The 23197-nt window shown below is 42.5% G+C and overlaps 1 protein-coding gene across 2 annotated transcripts in view; it reads right to left on the bottom strand.

The window, feature by feature from the left end:
• ABHD2 (abhydrolase domain containing 2, acylglycerol lipase) overlaps positions 1 to 23197 on the bottom strand; it is a 43002-nt gene that overhangs the window by 6815 nt on the left and 12990 nt on the right. For both annotated transcript variants that reach the window (XM_074917468.1, XM_074917469.1), the window contains exons 4-10: positions 14571 to 14746; positions 12872 to 13039; positions 8530 to 8713; positions 4840 to 4932; positions 3034 to 3144; positions 1689 to 1758; positions 758 to 842 (exon numbers count right to left, since the gene is read on the bottom strand). In XM_074917468.1, coding sequence (XP_074773569.1) covers positions 758 to 842; positions 1689 to 1758; positions 3034 to 3144; positions 4840 to 4932; positions 8530 to 8713; positions 12872 to 13039; positions 14571 to 14746 — 887 coding nt within the window. The remainder of the gene's footprint in view (positions 1 to 757; positions 843 to 1688; positions 1759 to 3033; positions 3145 to 4839; positions 4933 to 8529; positions 8714 to 12871; positions 13040 to 14570; positions 14747 to 23197) is intronic.

The following is a 23197-nucleotide window of genomic DNA, read 5'->3' on the forward strand; positions in this document are numbered from 1 at the left end:
CATATTGTCATAAAAATGCTCATTCTTTAACAAATGAACATCTTTAACTCATGTACACTGGAACTAGGACTGTTAGCATCATGTCAAGCTCTGCTAAAGCTCTGACAGTACATCAGCCACCTCATTCCACACATAGTGAGAAAATACCTGTGCTTGCTTCTGTTTGGAAGCAGCTGTGGATAAACTCTCTGCTTACAGCATTTAACCTCGAAAAGAATTAACCCTGCTTCCCTCCCTGTGCACCCACTATCTGTGTCAGAGCAGCAGGCAGCTCCCTCTTCTGAGCTTCTAAAGGTAATTTCTTTTTCTTGGCTGAAGATGGCTCACAGAACTCCTTTCAGGGGAGAGATCCTAGTTCAGTACCAAACACATGCCTCTCCCATCAGCAAAGGGGGCTGGCTGTTCATCTGTACTTGATCAAGACTATATAACAACCTACCTTTCTACTAAATCTCAGTGAGGAATGAAGACATGAGGAAGCATTTTTCCATTCAAGAATGTAACCTGAATGTAACCTGCTGGCTAACAACACAAGCCATGACAGCAGAAGGTGCCCAAAAGGACTCAAGTTCTTCCTGCTCAAGGTTAGCCTTGTTAGTTCTAACGACTGGTGATTTAAAAGAGGCTTAGTACACTTCCCACAGGATTACAGATGTAAGGAGGCAAGTCAAGCTCCTTTGAAGTCATGGATCATTATGTGATAAGGAAGCTGAAGGTACACAAATATGCACAGCTGGAGGAGACCGCTTCAACATACCTGAAAGAGCTCTTGGAATTGAAAGAAGACTCTCATGCACAAGGGGGTCATCAGCAGCATTAACCAACAGAAGAGGAACATAGATCTGCATCAAGAAAGATGGCAGAAAAGGAAAAAACAGTAAGAGGTCGGTATTTAAATTTCAGTCTACCAACTGTAAAAGCATCTTAACTCAATTAAGACACCTTATTTCAGAATTGCCCTGTAACTGCAGAAGCATCAGAAAAGCAGAAAAGAGTTGAAATTTAAGACTGGGGGCTTTTCATCAATGGAGTACTTTGCAGCACTTTTTTTTTCTTCTACTCAATTGTATGAAAGGGGCAGGGATGCACCCGAGCAAATACATATCAAGTCACAAACCTTCCCCATTCTCAGAATTCAGATAAGCTACACCCTTTTTTTGCTCTGTATTGCTTTGCACATCAGGCAACTAGTGCCAGATCTGTTATGGACACCTTGGTTAAAGTCCAGGAAACTCCCTTGGAACATCTCCATCCTCTGACTCAGTTGATCAAGGACAAATTAATCTTCCAGTTCCACTTCTGCAAAACTTTGGTCTGCTAAGCATCTGCCTGCAAAACAGCACCCTGAGTCTCTTCCACAGCATCTATTAAGTCTTCCTTGCTTGAAACTGAAGGCTCTGTGCCACCACCCATTTCTCACCTTATCCTCGTACACTCAGAACAGCTGAGCTGAAGGCATGGCTTGCATGCTACTACCAGAGTTACAAGCTCTTAAGAGCCCAGAGCATTTAGCCTCAGTATTAAAGGTAAGAAGAACTGAAATCCCATTCCAATATACTGTGTCTGATTATTTCTGAAAATCCCATGTAAGACAACTGGGTCTAGGTATCAACAACAGAAACCACAGTACATTTCCTCTCTTGTAAGAAAATGAAGGTACAAGAGCAGTCTCTATTGCAAGAGCTTACCCTGTGCAAGTAATGCAGGCAGCTTTCTTCTTCATAATATTCCTTCAGGGAACTGTAGCCATGGAACTTCCTGAAAGAGAAGACTGTCACTGAAACCATCTGCTTCTAGTAGGCATGGGACTCTTACTTTCCAGTGAGGACATATATGCAGAGACAGGAATGTTGCCTCAGTTTTCACGGACAATGCTTTTTTTCTACCCAGTGTCTCTGCAGAACTCACCTCTGGCAGCATATGCCTTTATGCTTTTGGTGCTTACTCAAACATTGTGAAGGCATGGTCAAGTTAAACAGGCAAGCTGAAGTCTAGCAGCCTTCAGGGCATTTCTTTTAAAGTATCCCACTTCTCTTAAGGAATAGTACATATAGGAGGAATAAAAAGTTATCATCTTGTTCATCTTTACCTGAAAGACTTTTCAGATGCAAAGCCACCACAGTTTATGAACCTCAACCATACTGGACAGAAGGGCCTGCCTACAAGCTATCCAGAATTCACCACAGTTCCAGTTCTTTGCCAAATCCTTAGCACTCTATCCCAAACCAAAAATTCAGTGAACTTATACTCAAGTGATTTTTTTTTTTTTTTTTTGACATGAGACAACACAGCTGTTGACCCAAACGAGAGAGGCCTCAGATGAGGGACAAGTAGGGAGACTTCCCTAGGAATGGCTTTTAAAAAGCAGCCAGCAATACTCCCAGTCTGTCAAGTGTTAGAGTTGTATAGCTGACAGTTTACAGCCTCATTTTGGAAATGTGTAAATGCTCAATACAGAACATGCCATGGTATGAACACTGCCACTGAAGAATGTGCTATGTTATTTTCAAGGACATGGACAGTAACAAGCTACTGCTTAATAAAGCAGAGAACTTAATTTAGGTGTTTGTATGACAAATAAAAAAGGTTGGATTATCTCAGCCAACTCTAATGTTTATTGAGAAAGGAGTAGTGATTTTTGGGGAGAAGGTTGTTTAGGTTTTTTTTCAAAATTCAAGCAGGGTTAAGAACATTCATGAGCAGTTCTGAACTGCTTTCTACATTCTGCACTGGTTTTTGCTAGAGCTTGCAGCAGAGCTGGCATGTTCCTACATCACCGAAGGCTGCAGGTTCAGATTTACGGATAAATAAATGCCTCCTGGATGATTTTACAGAAGTTGTGACCGTCTATAGTAAGGTCTTTTTGTTCCTGATAAGTTTTATTCGATGTGAAGGCAAGGAAGAATTTCTGAGGTTGTCAGCATTGTATTTCAGCAGATTCCTACAAGCACAGCAAGGGGCCTGCAAGAGCAGCACTTGAAAGAGAAGGTACTTTCAGAGATCTACATAGGATCAGAGAATCACCGTTCATACCTCATAACGTTATCATCAATCTGCATAAGGGATGTTGCTGTATAGAGTTTGCTCAGATCAGCATCTGACAGGCTTTGTGGCTTCTTCATGTTATCTCCAAAAAGAGCTTGCCTGAAAGAGTAACATCAAGAAAAACATCCAAATAACGTAACAAGGGCAACAAAGCCATGACCTGTTCAAGGACAACTAAGTTTACAAAGTCTGACAAGATAAGAATAGAAGTGGGCTATATATACACATGAGGCTTTCTTGGGAACAAGCACAGCTTATATCTCCACCTCCCTTTGTAGCAAGGCATAACAGAAACCCTAGCAGCTTCTTTATAGAAAAAATGTTTTCCTGCTCTACTGAAAAACTGCATGAGGGGCCTCTAAAAAGAATCTTCCCAGAACAGAACATGCTAGGGGTATTTGGAACAGATGCTAGGTTTGAGGGAGGGTCCTTTGACTTCAGACCAAACCTGTGGGTGGCTCGGGTGAGAGCACTAGCAGTCCTGGGCACAGCATCTCCTTCACCATCTGGTCCTAAAATCTCCCCAGTACAGATATTAGGTTAGCTCACACGGAAATTACTTGGGGCATTACCTTAGCAGAAAGCTATTTACTAAGGACACTTGTCATAATTAGTTATCGCTCTCAGGAGAGGATTTGTTTCTTTACCAGAACAAACTGCTCCCCTAACAAATAGAACAAAAGCTGCAAGTTGGAAAGGGGTTTTTATTCCCTTTCAGAGGCAACTGCAGGGCAGAGCAGGAGGGAGGCTAGGTTTAATTTGGGGGAGCTGCCTTAGAGCACAAGTGATTATGGAAAAAAGTTCACAGATTCACCTTCAAGCCAGTACTGTTTTTTTCTGGGTTATGAATTTAAGTACCTTTTAATGGGGGCTTACCTAACTTCACATGTTAAATTTTGTCAAGGTGTCTAAATATTTATCAATCTGGAATGAATTATGTGGATCATCCTACATGTCAGCTGTCCTAATTCCTTCTAGAAGTGTTTCATATGGCACAGGAGCATAAACAATGAACCAAAAGTTTGTAAGTGACACATGCTCTTAATTGGAATGGGTCTTACACATTCCCTTCTTTTTCCCTTGAGTCAGGCAACTTCAAATATACACAGATGAGGTACTTACACATTTATTGCCCTAGAAAGAAGTACCCAGAGAACTTCTGATGGAAGAAATAACAAATTGAGCATGTCACCCGTTTACACACATTCCCTTGATATGCAAGAGCCACAGATCACAACAGCAGCACAGGGATCCTACAAGTATACTTGCACTCCAGGAAGAGCAACACTAAGTATTTTGCTGGCTACATGCTCTTTCTAGAGGAACAGCTAGAAGCCAGAGCTACAGTTTGACTATTTGCTTATTTGATAAGCAGCAGCCCCATACAGCAGATCTTGAAGATTAATCCTACCTCAGGTAGGTGGCAGAACAAGAGGCTCCTTGAATAGGAAATTCTTTGGCTAGAAGTGAAACAGATGCAGAATACTCCACTTTGAAGTCTAATTGAAATGTTTTCCTGTGCACATCTTGTTTATTCATCAAGCAAGCCTCCTTGGAAGGCAAAAAGACAACAAAGCCCGCTTTCTTCTAACAAGATCACTAAAGCTTATTTGTAAATTTTACAGTATATGAATGAGATTGGGCTTCCTTTCTCTGTTGGTTCATCTAAAGACCACCAAGCAAGGAACTGGTGCATAATCTTTCAGAAGTCCTAGCTTAAAGGACAAAGACAACAAATCCAATATAGCAATTAAACTGATAGTATTAATTGGGTCAAGTGATGTACTGCAGTACCTGTGAGAAAGAATGATCTTCTTCATGTTGTCTGCCATGAGGAAGTTATAAAATCTTCTGCATTGATCCCACTGCATGAAGGTTTCCTGTGCCCTAAAAAAAAACACACAGCAGAACAATCAAAGCTGTTAATGGAGATCTTGAAAGAACAGATTAATACACTGTAACATCTTATGGCAGCCTAGAGGCTATGTAAACAAATCTCCAGGCCTTTTCTGTCACGGCTTAACCTTTTCCAGGAAATGACCTCCACTTTGATGAGGTTTGGTAGTATCAGAAAACAGAGCTGCAGTCTCGTTTTGCACAATACAATCGGCTGTTTTGATCACAGCATTTAAGAGCCATCAGTCAAGATATGAAACACTGACAAGAAGATTTTAGTATCCCTTTTCATGACTTGGATGTGATTTATGTAATGGGACTACCAAGGAAAGGACTAAAATCTGTTGCTGAGAAAGTGTTGTCTATTGTGTATATTAGGTCTGCAGAGGAAATAATTTGTGCAGATGTTTCCAATGTGTACAAACACTATTATTGTTTTAGCTTCACTGGCAGGAGCTGTAGAAATAAATTCTAGCTGCAGCTGCAAGTGGCATCTGAGTTGAAGTCTTTACCTATTCTCAAAGCAGAATAGCACTTCATAGCTTATCTGTTGTTAAAACAGAATTAAAGTAATCCAGACTTCTGCAAGCTCTGCCAGATACCAGCACTCCTTTGCTATGCAGGGTCATGGCCAGGTTATAGCTTTACTCTTAGCAGGTTTGCTGTTACTGAGGAAACACACTATCATTTACTGAGCAACTTGAGAATGCTGGGAGAAGTTTCAGCTACTGAAGTACTCCTACCATTTAAACATTAACATACAATGAGAACACTACAGCAGATTTAGCATGACCTCTCAAGCCACAACCTGTAAGTGCCCTACCACAGCAAAAGCAAACTCTGTTTTCTTGTAGTAAGCCATGCTGGAGTATGGAATTTAAGAAAACCAAACAGTTACCTTATCTTTTTGTCTAGTCAGACTATAACTACCATGTTTATGCCAGGGTAAGGGAATGAAGGAAGAGGGGAAGATGCACATTTCACAAACCTATTAAGTTACTACAAGACATTTGAAATTAAAGCTGCTTACACTTCCCTGCAGTTCCTGAAGTGTACAGTAGTATTCCTAATATGAAGAGCTGGAAGTATTAAAGGCAGCTTCTGGTATTTTGAGGACTGCACATGTTTTGGAGCTCAAAACTCTCCCCACAGCCTGTAACTATGGTAAAGATGCATTCCACAAGATCAAGAAACAGAATCAAGCCTGTGCAGGCAAAGATTAAGGAATAAGGAGACATGTCCCTGTTTAGCCTCAGGGAACAAATTCCCCAGACTCTGTGTTAATTCATTAAACTAAGTCTCATTCTTCTGGCAGACTGCAGTATTGCTGCTACTTTATTATGCCCATCTATGAGGACTCACGCTTAATGTTCTGGAAGGGATTTCATATTTCAGACCCCTGGTTCACCTTGCTCACCACTACTTTTTTTCCCTTCACTTCATAAAGTTATTTGGGGGATAAAGGCTGTACAAGCCAATATAAGAAAAAAAATGAATTGCAAACTAACTGGTCATGTCTACCAGGGTAATCCACTTTCCTGTAGCCCAGAGGGATGAGGCCAGCTATTTTAGCCTACCAGACCAATCCCAGGAAGGCTCAGGCTTAATCACTGCACCTGGAGCTACTTTGTATCTCCCTCCCACTTGTATAACCAGGCCACAAGGCCCCCTCTATCCTGTCTTTAGCTTAGTAGCTATTTACTGATGTTGCTTTCCCCCAGCTCCGCAGCTAATTAACCTTTGAAGCAGTAGTAGGTATTAGGTAGGGAGACACAAGATCTGAAAAACTTCCTGCTGATTGCCCAGTAATGCACAGCAGATGTTTTGACTGGATATTTGCTAGTAGATGTTTACCCAGCAGGTGGAGACAAGAGCTCAGAAATCCACACAACCCACTAAAGACTTGCATTAAACTCAGACAAGCAGCTGTTATTTTTCCACACAAATATCCAAGTGAAGTGTCCTTAAACAGCTTGTCCTTGCCCTGCTACTCTACCAGCACATCACGACATACTGCTACAAAAATTGGCTTAAGGAACAGCATTACTTACAACATCATTTTGGAGACTAGAAATACAATATTGCATAACTGTAGAAGATGAACCAAGTGGACCGCAGCCAGACGTGAACCTTGTAAACTCCGTCTGATGGCTGCAATTGAGGAGCTGGCTTCAAAAGACTGCTCTGTGCTCCATGCCAGAACCCCAAGACAACCAAGAACATTTTATTTGTAAAAAACTCTTCCTGAAAGCATCTGTTCAGATTTTAAGGGTGTAAACTCATGGGGACCTAGCAGTAGGTTATACACTGTTTTAACAGTAGTCACACCTGATCTCCAAAGGGATTAGGTATGCTGAAATATTACCGAAGTGCATATCAAGCTTCTAGTCACATTTTAATGCTTCCAGAAAAGCTTCTTAACTTCACCCATAAGAGCTTAACTCATGGAAGGTGTTTTCAGACTGTTGAATATCAATCTAGTCCCCATACAGGCAGAGCATCATCAGCAGCAAGAGAGTTCCAGCTACCTTGACCAGTCTGGGAGGCCAAATTCCATAGCAAGCCCCTCACCAGGCCGCCATTTTTATGTGCCCCAAGGATCTTAACCCAAATACTCTAGTCTGAACAGTACCTTTTGCTTTTCAAATAATCTTAGGGTTCAAAAACACAGTTAAGTTACTGTAAAGTCAGCTACACCTTAGTATTGTCCCTATGTGCAGACAGTAAAAACAAAGCAGTAGCTTAGCCAGTTACATTGTTTTAATCTTAACTGTGCATACATGGAAAATTACTGCACATTAGTTGAGCCACCAGTTTTCAAGCAGCAGTGCTGTACCCCAATCTTCCATCAGTAAATTGAAGCGTTATAGCACTAGGTGGAGCTGTTACAGCTCCTGGAAGTCCTACAGCCTTGGCTTCCAGGTAACATTTTAGGCAGACTTTAGGGCTATAAGCCTTCTCCCCATCTTCCAAACTGTGTAAAGTAGTTACAAGTATCTCTCCATCTCCTCATCAGCCCACAGCACTGTTTTCAGTGGCACACTGAAGAGGGGAGCATGGACTGACAGTGTACGAGCTGTGTGTCTCTTTCCAGCCTCCCCGGGTAAGAGCTGCCAGATGAAACAGCGCACTGAAGCCAGACAAGCTATTGTGAACCAAGGGATACTTCTCAGAGTGATGAGAAAGTGTAAATTCTTGCAAATGTGCAGTCATTTCAGTCTGACATGCTGCTCAGCCCATTTAGTTAATTACACCAGGACTGCCCAGGGAATGCCTCCTCTTAGGACACTGTAGCAATGACAGAGTTAGGCCAGCTCATGAGCACAGACCAGAAGCTGCCAGCATGTACCTGGCCAGGTACAGAAAAATTTATTTGCATTGTTGACAAAAAGTGTATTTGTGCTGCCATATCAAGAAAGCTTTGGCTGCTCCTGTAGGAGGGTGGCATCCCACATGCTGCAGTCTGTCAGACCAATTCAATACAAGAGAAACACCACACTTCACCTTGTCCTTCCACACCCACCCTGCCAAAGATCTGCCCCCTCCTGCACCCCCAGAAGAGACCAGCATGGAGAAGTCTAGACCTACCTCAGTGCACTGTACCCCTGGCAGACACTGACGCAGCACAGAACTCGCTCCTGGTTGGCCTGGCTCTCTCCCAAGTACTTACACACAATGTTTCCACCCAGGCTGAAGCCCACAACCACCATCTGGGTCTGAGGGTAGGTCTTTTTGATGTAATTAACCATGGCACCAAATTCCCAGGTGCAACCTAAAAATAAGGACAAAGTCAATAATCAATTGCCAACATACCTAGCTAGATTCCCACTTCAAAATTCAGTTGTGTGCTTTAAGTTCAGCTTCTTACCCTTTCTGACTTTTCAATAATCTTAAGGTTTTAAGAGCTCCTTCACACATGTGTTCATGTATCTGTTTTGTATGTCTTGTGGACTTCAGCTCATGCTTAGTTCTGACACAGTGCCAAAGTAAAATTAAATTAACTTGCTTAAAAATCATGGCAACAGCTAATCTGACAATTGAAACTATCTTTTTAGAAAGCAACTTAAAAAGCAGAGTCCAATCACGCTGGGCTTGACATTACTATCAAAGAAGAGCACACATCATTACCTTCCTGAGGGTTTGCCACTTCTGAATCTAAGTGGGGTGCCAGAAAGCAGCCTGCTCCTTTGCTTTTACCAAAACTACCATGAATCCTTAAATCCATGGTGATGCAGGGAGGGGACAAATGCAGAGTTGGCTTGTCAGGACAGAGCTCAGTGGACTGTTGCAGAGCCTGGCTAAGCAGGTGCTCTCTGGAATCACAGGGAAGGGTTTAAGCAGAGACAGTAAGCCTTTTTTAACCACTGAAGCGGTAAAGATACTGCAGCTTCTGAGAAGCTGTATGGGTATTCCCTCTTGAAGAGAGGGGGTAAGAGGGTCTGTACAGAACTGTTCTGCTCTCAGCTAACACCCACTTGCATCTCACAGGCTGGAGGCGCTGAGGGGTCCAGTTTCTGGCAGTACTGGGGTCTTCAGATTGTTTGACAGACTTGAAGGCCTCCACACAGGCAACATCTGGGTATCTACAGCTATTTCTCCTGCCTTTGAGTTTGGGAAAAGGAAGCATGAAGAGAAGCAGCTGCAAAACTGATTACATTTGTACACTGGTATTGACTGTCTATGCACATTGTTAACTTTCCCACTGGATTTAAGACTGCAAACCACAAAGGAGGCATTACACAAACAACAGAAATAAAACTCCAGCTGTTTATTCCTGTCTAGAGTCAGAAAACTTAGCTCTATCTTGTGGAACTTGGTCAGGGAGGTAAGTCCTAAGAGTTGAGATTCTATCCTCCGCCAGCCTAACACTGCTCCAGTATGCCCCCATCCCATCTGTAGCATCCTTGCTAGACATCAGACTCAGGTTTTAGCTAGCTCTGGAGTAGACTTAGCACCAGGGTTTGTTTACTTCAGTATAACAACAAGCTTCTGGCTGAACCTTTTGCAGGCCTTGGGCACTTCCTTGTGAACGTTCTTAATGAGCAATTTTCCTCAAGATCATACATGCTGCATTGTTCTATGTTCCTCTGCAAAAAGCCATCAGTCAGAATACTTTAGTTTTTGACCTTCATGATTTGAGGGCAGCTGGTAACTATTTCAGAAATCTAGAACCAGAATAACAAGCAGTCAAGCTTTATGTAAAGGCTGGAGGAGTCCATGAATCCCAAGTTTAGGCTACTTGCTCCTCACCAAATAGGTCAGGAATCTAGCAAAAGCTAGATGGACACTGGGATATTTGGGTTGGAGGCAGAGTAAAGTCTGCTCATGGTCTTGCTGGCACTCCACTTGAGCAACTCTGCCATAGCTTTACTAAGGGCAAATCATGCCTGACAAATTTGGTGGCCTTCTATGATAGGGTTACAGTGTTTGTGGATAAGGGAACAGCAACTGACATCATCTACTTGGACTTGTGCAAAGCTTATGACACTTTTCTACATGACATCCTTGTCTCTAAACTGGAGACACTTGGATTTGATGGAGGGACCACTCTGTGGATAAGAAATTGGCTGGATGGTTGGACCCAAAGAGTTGTGGTCCACAGCTCGCTGTCCAAGTGGACACCAGTGACAGGTGGTGTTCCTCAGGGGTTGGTGTTGGGACTGGTGCTGTTTAACATCTTTGCTGGGGACATGGACAGTGGGACTGAGTGCACCCTCAGCAGGTTTGCCAATGACACCAAGCTGTGTGGTATGGTCAACACACTGGTGGGGAGGGATGTGCCATCCAGAAGGACCTGGACAGGCTGGAGAGGTGGGCCTGGGCAAACCTCATGGAGTTCAACGAGGTCAAGTGCAAGGTCCTGCACATGGGTCAGGGCAATCCCAAGCACGAATATAGGCTGGGTGATGAGTGGATTGAGAGCAGCCCTGTGGAGAAGGACTTGTGGGTGTTGGTGGATGGAAAACTAACTGTGAGCCAGCAAAGTGTGCCCACAGCCCAGAAAGCCAACTGTGTCCTGGGCTGCATCAAGAGCAGTGTGGGCAGCAGGGCGAGGGAGGGGATTCTCCCCCTCTGCTCCGCTCTCATGAGAGCCCACCTGCAGTGCTGGGTCCAGCTCTGGGGGCCCCCAGCAGAAGGACATGGACCTGCTTGAGCGGGTCCAGAGGAGGCCACAAAGATGCTCAGGGGCTGGAGCCCCCCCCTGTGAGGACAGGCTGAGAGAGTTGGGGGTGTTCAGCCTGGAGAAGAGAAGGCTCCGGGGAGAGCTTACAGCAGCCTCCCAGTGCTTAAAGGGGCTGCAGGGAAGATGGGGAGGGACTCTATCAGAGAGTATAGTGACAGGATGAGGGGTAGCAATTTTAAACTGAAAGAGATAGATTCAGATTAGCCATAAGGAAGAAATTCTTTACTGTGAAGGTGGTGGGACACTGGCACAGGTTGCCCAGAGAAGCTGTGGCTGCCCCCTCCCTGGCACGGTTCAAGGCCAGGTTGGACGGGGCTTTGGGCCACCTGGGCTAGGGGAAGGTGTCCCTGCCCATGGCAGGGAGTTGGGACTAGATTGCCTTTAAGGTCCCTTCCAACCCAAACCATTCTATGATTTACTGTCTTACTCTAAGGAAGTGCTATGCATTCCTTGCCCCTTCCAAGGCAAGGTTTTAAAAAACCCTCAGAAAGGTATTTCTCTAGAGATGCACTACAGAATAGCTCCCTAAGGTCTAAAGCAAAACGCTATGGAGGAAAACTGTCAACTTCTATCAAAAGAAAACCCCAAATGCTTTAATGAGGCCAAGCTCAGTTCCCAAGACATGGTAGGCTTGAAGCCATTAACAGCCTAAGGCCCCAATACAAGTTGAGGTACTTAGTGGAAACCATTTCAAGAATACCAAGGAACAGGTTTAATAACTATAAAGCAAGCAACAAAACATTACAGCCTATTTGCCTGACAGACTCAGAATCTCAAAGCACAATATTTTTATTCTGGCAATTCAGCTGTTCAACATAAACATTCAAACTGTGAATACAAACTCTTAGCAGTATTTTAGTTATCTTTAAAAAAGAAACCTAACACCAATCTGTTAAACCCACAACTGACTCCTGACATAATGTACCTATAGATATCTGCAGTAAAGAGCGACATGAGGGCTCAAGAGAGCTTAGGAAGCAGCAGGTCAGGTCACAGTCAAGAATGCCACATTATACAAAGATCATGTTACTAACAGGACAGTTAAGTACAGCTGGAGTCACCCTTACCACAGTACCAAATCCTTTATCCATTTTAATTTCTAGGTTAAGAAAGATTTCCTTATATTCAAGGTGAAAGCCCAAATTCATGGCAGTGAAGCACTACCACTTCTGTAGCTTTACAGTCATATTCTAGACTTGTGCTGTTCTTTGACATTTGTGTTATTCAAGGACCAATCCTCACATGTCACTCATCCTAGGATAGAAATGTACTTTCTGGATAGGCTGGTACAAACTCCTCTCATAATATATTTTACAAAGCCTCAGAAGTAGTGTTTATCTTTCAGAGACAGGTTTGTTTCACATTCCACTAAACTGACATTTCAGCATCTCTGAGATCATTTGAGCAGGCTCTTATTAGCCACAGGAGGTTTTTTCTTTCCCCAAAAGTTTTCTTCCCAAAAAAACCCCTGTCTCCTTGATTAGGATCCCCAAAAGCTTTCTTTCTAAAAAACTGCCTCCTTGATTAGGATACATGTGTAAAAGCTGGGGAAAAAAAGAGAAGGAAAAGTGAATCCCAGTATCAGCTCCCCCTCTTCTTCACATGTAAATTCAGTTTAGTTCCTAAGAAACAGTACCAAATTAGTAGCCTCAGATATGGCAGTTGTGTTATGCTGAAGGAGGCTGATTGAGACTTAGAAATTCCCCAGGCTTGAAAATAAGTCCCCAGCTGCCATAAAGTACCTACCGTATGTGAACATCCGTGGAGAAGTGAGCTCAATATTTGGTAAAGCTCCCAAGTGATTCAGGACAGCACATCTGTAACCATTTTTTTGCGCATAGTCAACAAAAGTGCGGATATACTGCTTTTCACTGTGGTTAGCAATCCCAGGGCAGATTACCATCGTGACATCCTCTGTGCACAGAAAGAGAGGGAAGTTAAGTAAATGTCACTTCATGCAAATTAAGAGATTCAGAAGGTTTCCATTTCAAATCCGTGGGAAACCATCTACCAGAAGCAAGCTAAAAATCCTACTAGTCTGCCAAAAATCCAGTATGGGACAGGAGACTAGGCAGCTCTAGTGCTACAGATGTGAAAAAGTAATTCATGTTACAGGAGACGAACAGTTTTCTAACTTCAGGGAAAAACTGCCCAAACAGTTCTACAGGCACTGCCTAGAGACCAAGAGTAAATTCTTCCTTTTAAAGGATGTTTTTGACATTACACATGTTGTGCCTTCTGACAGCCTATTGCGACTGCTAAGCGTGTGGAAGCTCTGCTTTGGAGTCCACTGCTCCTTCATGCACCAAATAGACTGGCTACGTTATTTTTCCCTCATTTCCTTTCCAGAGCTGGGTGTAGCACATCTTCAAAATGATGCTTTGGTTAAGCACAGCCATTCTGATCAGCTGACATTAGCCATCATCTCCTCTGTGGCTAATCTAATGATATTTGATCTGCTGACACTGTTCGCTAGTTTAACAAGCTATCACTTCATCAACTAAGAAAGTAATTGTTGTAATTCAAGTAAGCACAGTAAATTACATTCAGGATTAGCATATGCACTTCAAATTAGCTATTAAACTCTTAGGTGCAAAGCTCCAACATTAGCAGCTCTAGCCACTGAATTTCTGCCTCATTACAAAAGAACTGCTCAGAGTCTCTTCAGTGATGAAGATAACAGTAACTGTCCTAGTGCAGCATTATACTGTGAGGATCTCAACAGTGACAATTACAAACAGAACTCTGTTTTTTCTGAAGGCCAAATGGGAGTCATGGGCTTACAACAAAGACAGCTACTGGAGGGGTAAATTGTACTTCTGAAGTCAAGCCACAGTAACTCTTTTTTTGTTGTTGTTACTAGTAGTAACAGTGAGTTTGAAAGCTGACACTCTGAATATACATACATAATGTAAGGAATCACATGATTTTCTACTTTTTGATGGAATTCTCTTCATGTCTAGACTCTTTCACACCCTATGTAAATGGATTTTGTTTCTGTGAAGACCTTGAAACACCTATTGTTAGTAAAGGCTACCAAGAATCAGTTTAAGGGGGAGATAAAGTCTAGTTTCTTTTCCATACACACCAGGCTCTGAAGAACCCCATGCAGCCAGCCTCTGGTTCTATGATCCCACAGCCTTAACAGGCAAAGGGCTCTTCAAACAAGGCTTACCACCAGCTTCTCTGCCAGCCTCTCACTTGAGGCACAGCTTATGGAACACTTCTGTTCCCACACCTCTTGCCACAAACAGTGAATTAGTCTAGTGGTGTCTCTCCTGCTGTCTGAGATATAGGTGTATGGCACAGTGGCCTCACAGCCCCCATCTATCACCAGAATTAACATCTATCCTTTCTGATAAATCAAGTAGCAGTGCCCTCCTCCATCCTCCAAAGCACAGAATCAAGGTTAGCAGCTAGATGCAACCAGCAGCTGTTGACTGACCTCCAATGCAGTGCTCTGACCGCGGCTCAAAGAGATCAAAGGTGGCTGTTGCTCCATCTGGCATTGTGAGGTACTTGCGAAGTCCATATGGATGTGGTGATCTCACTCTCCCCATTTTTCCATAAAGGGCAGTCTGGATATGTCCACTCTTTCCCCAGATCAGGGGTGGAATGTACCTGAAAGAGGCAGTAATATAATTGCTTACCCCTACTGTGTTGTTAAACCTTTGAGAACAGATAAGCACTCTTGTAACAAACCTCCCCTTCACTACCAAATATAGTAACAAATATGAAATTGTTTTTGCTATAACTGAACTGGCAGCACTGATATTTGCAGCCTTACACAAGAGGAGAGACTGATATGCTCTGAAAGCTGGCAAGTCAGCACTGATAGCAGCCACAGAAGCTGAAAACCAGACATTCCTCCATTGAAATGTTACATGCACAAATGCTTCTCAAATACACTGAGGCACAAGGCCTCAGTGAGACTGGGACAGCATGTTGCTAGCCAACCAAACTGACCTCCAGAACCTGTACAGTGCTGTAAATCTGTTTTAATTGAAACACTGAAGCCCGCTGGGTTGAGCCACATGAGCTTGTGTAAGCACTTGACTGTACAAGCCAGTGGCAGAAATGACAGGATTCATAGAAAGTTCTAGAAGGCTGAAAGCCACCAAGACTTGCCAGTTGAGACAATTTAACTGAGAAAAGCAGTTCTGTGTAAAGTGAGGAGCACAGTACAGGGTGATTTTACCCCTTAAGCAAAGTTCAGTAAAGCTGTGACAGTTTTAAAAAGACCTGTCAAAACTGGCCAAACTCCAATAAATGCTTTCCCTTTACACGTAAGATAGGGGAGTTTACCAATTATGTTTGTTTCTCAAGGGCATATCAAAGCTAGGTGACAAAGCAGATTGTCTTCCTTTTCCTGGTTTACTGGCCCTCAAAAAAGACACAGGGAAACAATATAGCTATAAGGCATTAAGGCTCAGTTATCAGGTGGTTTTGTTTTGAAGTACAAGCAGAGGGGCAAGTGGTTTAACAGGAAATACACTGTTGCCCACATGGTGGTGGTAGGGCAGTCACTGGGCCACTCTGCAAAGGACAGACTGAGCCCACGCCTTGAAAAAGATGGTTACATCAGCTCTCAACAGGAAAGCATGAATGATTTATTGTTTAGGAGAATAGCAGTCCCAGGGGACATGCTTCCAGTTAAGGAGCTGTGGTCTCTGCTACACAGAGCATGGTATCCAGAAGAATCTTGAGAGCTGCTGATACCACCCTGGATCCTGAGAGATTTGAAACTCCCTCCCTGCTGTGTTTTTTAGGGCCTCCTGCAATTGTTCCCTTCAACTTCTTGAGGCCACCTGAAGCAGAGATCATGTTCTTCCCTGTTCACAGAAAACTAGGCAGCTTGGGACTCAGATTTACTACATAAGCCTGTGAGCCACTAGAACATGACAGAAACCTTGCCTTTGTGCTCTGACACTACCCACTCACACAGCTGGACTTTCTTCCTCATGCCAGCTCTTATGTGTCATATCCACAACTCCGTTCTCCCTACACACTCCTCAAAAAAAAAAAGACTACCTATAAAAGTAAGAACTATCTAGGGTTGTTTAGTAAGACAAGAGCAGCAGTCCACTCCTTCTCCCTCATCTATGAGCAAGACTCTTACAGTCAAAGCAACACAGCGCTCATGGTACAGCTTCACTCAGGTTTTGCAAATGCACTTGCCAAAGACACCCAAAATAGATTGCCGTATAAGTAGATATCATTTCAATAAAGGCTGCAAAAGCTGCCAGCTGATGCTTGTAACCTTGTAAATTAGCCCTCAGCACATTTTGGATTTGATCACTCAACTATAAAGCTTTTCAAAGAATCTATTTGAGGATAGCAGCACCATCTATCTTTTATCAGCCCAGCATCTCTGCACTGGGAGATACGTGCTGCAGGTGGGTCTTGCTGGGAACAATATGCAGCATGCAGAGATTCCCAGAAACGATGGGGACTGCACAAGGTCACCCTCTGTCATTGCTGGTAGAGATGGAAATTCGTCAGTGGATACAATCTCACAATTCCAAGTAGATATCCATCAGAATAGCACAGTCAATGTAAACAGGGCCGCACATGAAGAACTACAGATGGTTCTGCTCAAGTCACATAGAGCTCACTGCAGAGGGGGTTCTGAACAGCAACTATGGTGCCAGATGGAAGAGACAGTGCTCTTCTATCTCAAGAAAAATCAACTAGCCTCACTCCAGTCATTTACTTTACAACCAGTTCAGGTCAGTAGTCATACCCCATACTAGATGGTGCTTGACTGGCTTTTTGTCTTCTTTCACACAAGTGCTTTGTGGATGGGTTTTACTAGCAGCTTTTGAGAAAAGCTGTCAAATACAACCTATAATGAGAGTTTACAGTTCTTTTAGAAGAGACTCAGACATCAACACTGTTGCATGGTTTCTAATCTTAGGCTAAACATATGCATTAGAAAGTTTTATTAATTCTGCTTCTATACACCACTTTTCAAATCAAAGATTATCCCAGGTAAAATCCAGTGTCTTAGCCCATAGGGCAAAGAGGAAAGCTGCTGTAGCTGGAGAAATTGCTAAGTTATACAACTATGACTGATGACTGCTACCACCTCGATAAGGAAAATAAAAATCAAGGATGTCTGCAAGCATCAATCCTTTCCTCATGTTTACCTACAGTTCAGTTTCCAGCTGTAAGTTAGTCATCCAGTGGAACAGATGCAGCAGCACATACCGCAGGATGTTGTTAGAGAGGAGAGGAAATTAGAAGTCTTCAAAGCCTCACTACTACTGCCAGAGTTTAAATGAAGATGCATGGCTTGAAGCATACTGCTTACCAAGAGTGTACCACTTACCACAGCCTGCCTCCTCAGGTCGCAGCTGGTTTCTTCAGGAAAAAAAAAAAATCTCAAACCTGCCTTCAAATAACCTAACTGGAAGTTACCTGAAGTAGTGATATTTAGTAAGTCAAACCTTTAACCTGCTTTTACATAGGCAAACAGCATATGCAGCGTCATTGATGTGTTCTTCATTAAAGACTAAAACCAAAGCAGGAATCCCTGCGACTCCATTCATAATGATGGACAAACAAAGCCCATAGGTTCCATATTTCCCTCAAACCTAACACTGTGTAACGTCCTATGAACAAGGGTGCATTCACTGCCTGCTCCCTTTAGAGTGCACAGGCTAGTCTTTGAGCATTCTATGGACCAAGCAAGTAAAATGCTCAGCTTATCTTAACTCCAGTCAGTTTAAGCATCCCACTGCCTGCAAAGACGTGCTACAGTTAGTCACACTGCATCTAATGACATTCTTCTAGATAAATATTCAAAGGTCAAGTTCCAGCATGAGTAATGTGCATAGGACAGTACTCCAATGCAGAGATTTGTTACTCCCACTTAGTCATACTTAAGCATGTTCAGTATATTTCTGCAGTTTGCATTTAAAGATAAAGCAGTTAAAGCTCTAAGATACATGCAAGTGTTAAAGCAGTAGCTTGTTATCTCATCTATCTTTTCTTTTACTACTGCCCATCAGCCTTTAAGCAGTGGGCTTGTGATGAGATAGATATCCTAAAATCCCTTAAGTATCCAGGCTCCAGGAGACTGAACATCACAAGACTTCAAGAGAGAGGGGGAAAGAAGTTGCTCAGATTGTACAGATCTTGCATAAACAGTGGAAAACTAAGACAGATTAAAACTCACTTTACCAGACTGATGCAAAAGCAAGCAGCTATTAAAAATATTAGCCTTTCATTTACCAAGACCAGTCGCTAATCTAACCCACTACAAAATCCTATAAAGCCTTGACAGTAGCAAAGTGATGCGCCTCTGTCATTGCATTCCAGTAAAAGCTGTCCTCAGCTGAGAGTCAAGTTTAACTTTGCAAAGTGTCCTTATAATCTATAGCAGAGTCAGGCATATGATCCGTCAGACTATTTCTGTTGACCATCCATTTTGGCAATGGACAAATCCGTTTTTGAAAGTCTTCCTACAAGTGATTTCTATATACATTTTTCTACAAGACAAGCAAGTCTACTTTTAAGATCAAGTACAGTGCATAATAGTGCAAGACTGTACAGGATTAAGGACATCTTTTTATCCAGGGTTTGTGCAGACTTTCAGCTTGCTTTTAATAAAACCATTCAAAGAGGAGAGCATAAAAAGAACACTTCAGTCCTGAAGGTGTACAATACCACACTGGTGAGGTGAAAAGAGCTTGCCAGGAGTTGCAGTTTCTGTGAATCTAAAATAGCTTCCTAGCTTGCTCCAGACCCAAAGGCTTTTAACTGACTCATTTTCTGTTTTGATTTGGTCAGTTGCAATAGGTATCAGGCACTCTGAGTAAAGACAAATATTTGCGGCAGTTAGTTAGGGCTTCCAGTAGCTGGTCCTATTCCAGTAACAGGATTCTGCAACATAAGGCAGACAGGAGAACAGGTCCAGGTACACCAGTTACTTATAAGATGACTTACAAGGCACAAGTACAGAGTTCATCAGTCTTAACTGGCTAAGTGAATTCACAGCCAACTACAGAAATCTGTTCACAAATGCTAACATTTTAGCTCTAAATATTGTGTTTCAACTGTGCAGAGCAGCCCCACATCTTGCTAGGTGGCTGTCCACAACACTGCCCATGTACAAGGTGTTTCACAAATAGTCTCCTGGCATTTTAATATTAAAAACATTTCCAACATGTGATTGTAGATTAAGTTTTAGTGGCTCTCAGGCAGCAGATTATAATTTTAGAGCACGTACATTGCCCAGTATGTGGGAATTTAGGAAAGCAGCAGCTGTATAAGCAGCTCACACAAAGCACATAAAAACTGTGCTATTTTTATTAGCAAGCATCAGCATTCAGGTCCTCAAAGATCTGAAGTGGAAGTTCAGCAACAGGCTTATTTCTGGAGCATTACTTAATTTCATTTGAGGAGATTAACACTTTAAACATTAACTCTTACATTACTTCTGATGTGCTGTAGTACACTGGATACTGATGGCAAGAAAGCTGAGCCTACAATTTGTCCATGTCAGGCGACACCCTGAGAACTGCCACCTACATTACAACAGGTGACAGGGGTTTTTTCCCCCCTTTACAGAGCAGTTATTTAAAGAACACTTTGCAAATCAAACCTTGTCCCTTATTTGATGCTAGGGAATGCAATCTGAATTCCAATCAGGAAATGTCATCTATAAGTCTGCAGGGTTCAACTCCCCCAAATATGTAGAAAGCAGCTTTTTCTGCATCAGCTCAGCTAGATTGTTCAATGTGATGAAGACAGCAAATATAACAGCAAAAATTTAAAGCAGCTTATGGAGCTTCCATGTTCCCTGAGCCTCTGGAAAGAAACAAACGTTAAGTGAAGTGTTTGCTGCCCATAGTAACTGTATGAAATCAGAACTATTTAAAAGACCAGACTGGCCTCCTGGGTTAAACCACTTCCTTTTCAATTTAGGCAGCTTTTATTTAGTCAAGTGCCCATCGCACCCTTCCTCAACCTTCAGTGACTACAAGAAGTATTCTAATCAAAACAGGGCATGACTATTACAGCACATCTTCCTTGCTGATTAGAGCTGGAGAACACAAAGCTGCTGCCAATGCCAGAGCAGAGCACCTAGCAAGGACTCAGACCCCCTGAGGCTGCTTCTCTCCAAGTTCAATGCTTCAGCTTACAGATAGAAAGCTGCCACTCTTCTCTAGCTCTCAACATGTTCACCTGCCAAAGCTTCAGGAGTAACACTATTCTAGTTTATTATTCTCCTGGAAATGTTCATCCCAGGGTAAAACACTCAGTAGTTGACAGGAATCAAACACTGTTTGCTATTAGATGGAAGAACAGAACATTGAAAAGCTTGAAGACAGCTTTTCTGACTACTTATCTTCTTGCATCTAGGAGAAAGGCAGTGACAGTGCAAAAGTGTCTTCTGGTACCAGGCAGTCTGCTTATCCAGTAGAGGCTACTGTGTAAAGGATAGGAAAGGACCTAGGCTGGATCTTTGACAGTGTTTCCTAACAGGCTTGACAGTCATCTGGCTCAACCTTTGAGGAGCTTGCCTTTATTAATGATAAGCATGCAGACAGCAAGGATAATTATTTTCAATAAGGATGACATTGTGCCACGCCCCTACAGGAATAGAGATACACACACATTTCATGGTAGAAGAAATTGGGAACAGCCAAAGAAAAATGTCTAGCCCAGTTCAGCAAGCACTGGCCAAATTTGTCCTCATGAATCAAAGAGCCAATGCTTCATTTCTACAGAAATAAGAGAGCAGATGGCAGACTTTCTGTACCAATTTGAAAGACAGGAAAAGGAGACAGCTGCAGCCAGGGGTTAGGCCCAAGTGCTCAAGGGAACCAAGAGCTGTGCCGATTTGTAAGAGCTTCCATGCAAGCAGCAGTTCTTTGAATGAAAAAGGGTCTGATTATACTACTTCACATGGTAAGCCAAAGTACAGAGCTGGACGGGGTAGAGGAAGGGAAATAAAGAGGTAAGAAAATACGAGCTCTAGGAAGACAGAGTCCCTTGCTTACCAGTGTTTGATGGATATGGAGAAAGCTTCTAGCAGTTTAGAGCACTGTAAAAAGCAATACTAACATCTGCAAGAACAAGGTACCTGGCATGCAGCCATCTCAGGCAGTTTTACTATTCAAAGCTTTTAAATTATTCATCCACTACCACTTGGCTTACTAAATGACACTACAGTTTTCAATGCATTGAATAAGTTCATAGGTGAGGATGGTGCCATGAAGGAGAAATAAAATCCAGAAGTGTTTTGTCCAAGTATTTTTGAACACCTGCACAGATAGAATAACTTTGCTTGTTTCTGCTTTCCCCCTGCCACCCAGTTTTTTCCAGTAATATCCTTATCCGTTCCTCCTTTAAGCATAAGGGAGCTGAACAAACGAAGTCTGAAAGCCAGTTTGCAGCTGTACAGAAGAATTGGTCTTGTAACAGATCTTATAACAAACCCAGTACTGATATAACAGGGGGGACTGTTGGACTACTTATTTTGCTTTCATGGTAGAATTTGAAAAAAGCTGCTTAATCAGCTTTCCTAACACTCTGAATAATTAGCAAGTAATCAAAGCCTTGCAAGATTTTTTCAGTGGAGTATGGCACAAGCTGTTTTCACATAGCTTTTTGCTAATTAGTCCTACAAACTATTTCATGCATAATTGCAGGAATTTAAATCCATTTTTTCCCCTTTAGTCTCCAGGTGATTTTCATGCCTGAAGACAGCATCTGATTTTTTTGTTTTTTCATTTCTGTACTGAAGTCTGTGATAACATCACTAGAATAGCAAAAAGAAAAATCACATACGCATCTTAGAGCTGTCTTTCCTGCAAACCCTTTCAATTCCCAAAAGCAATTATATTCCTGTCTCCCCAGCAGAGGTATGCAGGCAACAGACTGAACAACTAGCAATTGACACATTTTGTTCTAGTTTGTTTCAGATGAGTTTGTTTCCTGGGGTCATGCAAACCTTTCAGGCAATGTTCTGCCCAAGAACCATGTGTTGGAAATCACTGCTATGGTTTTCAGAGAAGCTGGCAAGCCTGAGCTGATCCAGAGAAAGTGTGCAATCTTGGGTTGTTTGCTATTAACACAATACTAGGGTTCTGCAAGCAGCTCTTCAACTCCCACAATTAATGCACAACAGATGTATTGCAATTTTTAGACATGTTCTGCATTTTCACTTCTTTGGGAATGCTTTGTTCTTCAACTGAGTGAAAGGCAAAAACATGCCTCTAATACAGTAGTGCTAGGAGCTTGTGCCATGAGAACAGAGCCAAAATAGGAGTAAAATGGACTCTGAATTAGCTTACAATCTGTTTCTGAAGATTAGCCTGATGCTAATATGCCTTCAAGACTGGTAATCAGCACAGCTTCAAGCTTACTCTCTCCATGAGTAGGGACATGTCAATCTGGAGTGCCAATGCTGGGATGACAAGTGTAAGATACACTAAGGAGGTTCTAGTTACTTGGTATTTTTTAGGGAAGCAACTGCTTTGCAGTTAAGGCACTAGCCATAATTGAGAATCCAATTTCAATGCTCAGCTTCAACATACACTTACATTACTAACAAACTCCGAGTGCGTCAGGGAACCCTCCTTGGGCTCCTATTTCAAATGGATAATGCTTTATTTTCTCTAAGAGTTTAAAGACCCTATGGCCTAAGATCTTACACCGTATGTAATCAAGGCACCTAACAGCACCACTAAAAGCCTCTCATCTCCCCTAGAATGACTATCATTAAGTCAGCTTGACTTTTGAGCTCTGAAAAGGAAGGTTCATGCAACTGCACTCAGCGCTTACTAGATAATTGATGTATTTAGGGCTTCTAAATAGGACTTGCAAGTTTTTAAAGTGATCACAGAAGAGAAATACCGTAATCAAAGTCCTTGTCCCTCAAAAACCTCATGAAATTGTAGCAAATGTTTCATATTATTGATGAAGGTAAGGGCAGCTGCACTGATTCTGGAGGTCCTAGGATGGGAAGGCAAGAATCAGCCTGCTCGAATAGATAGCTGACATAAGGTCAATTTGAAAGTGGATTCAACAGGCTTAGAGCTGGCCAGTATGTCATTACTG

This window comes from Athene noctua, chromosome 13 (assembly GCF_965140245.1).
Source record: "Athene noctua chromosome 13, bAthNoc1.hap1.1, whole genome shotgun sequence".
Lineage (NCBI taxonomy): Eukaryota > Metazoa > Chordata > Aves > Strigiformes > Strigidae > Athene > Athene noctua.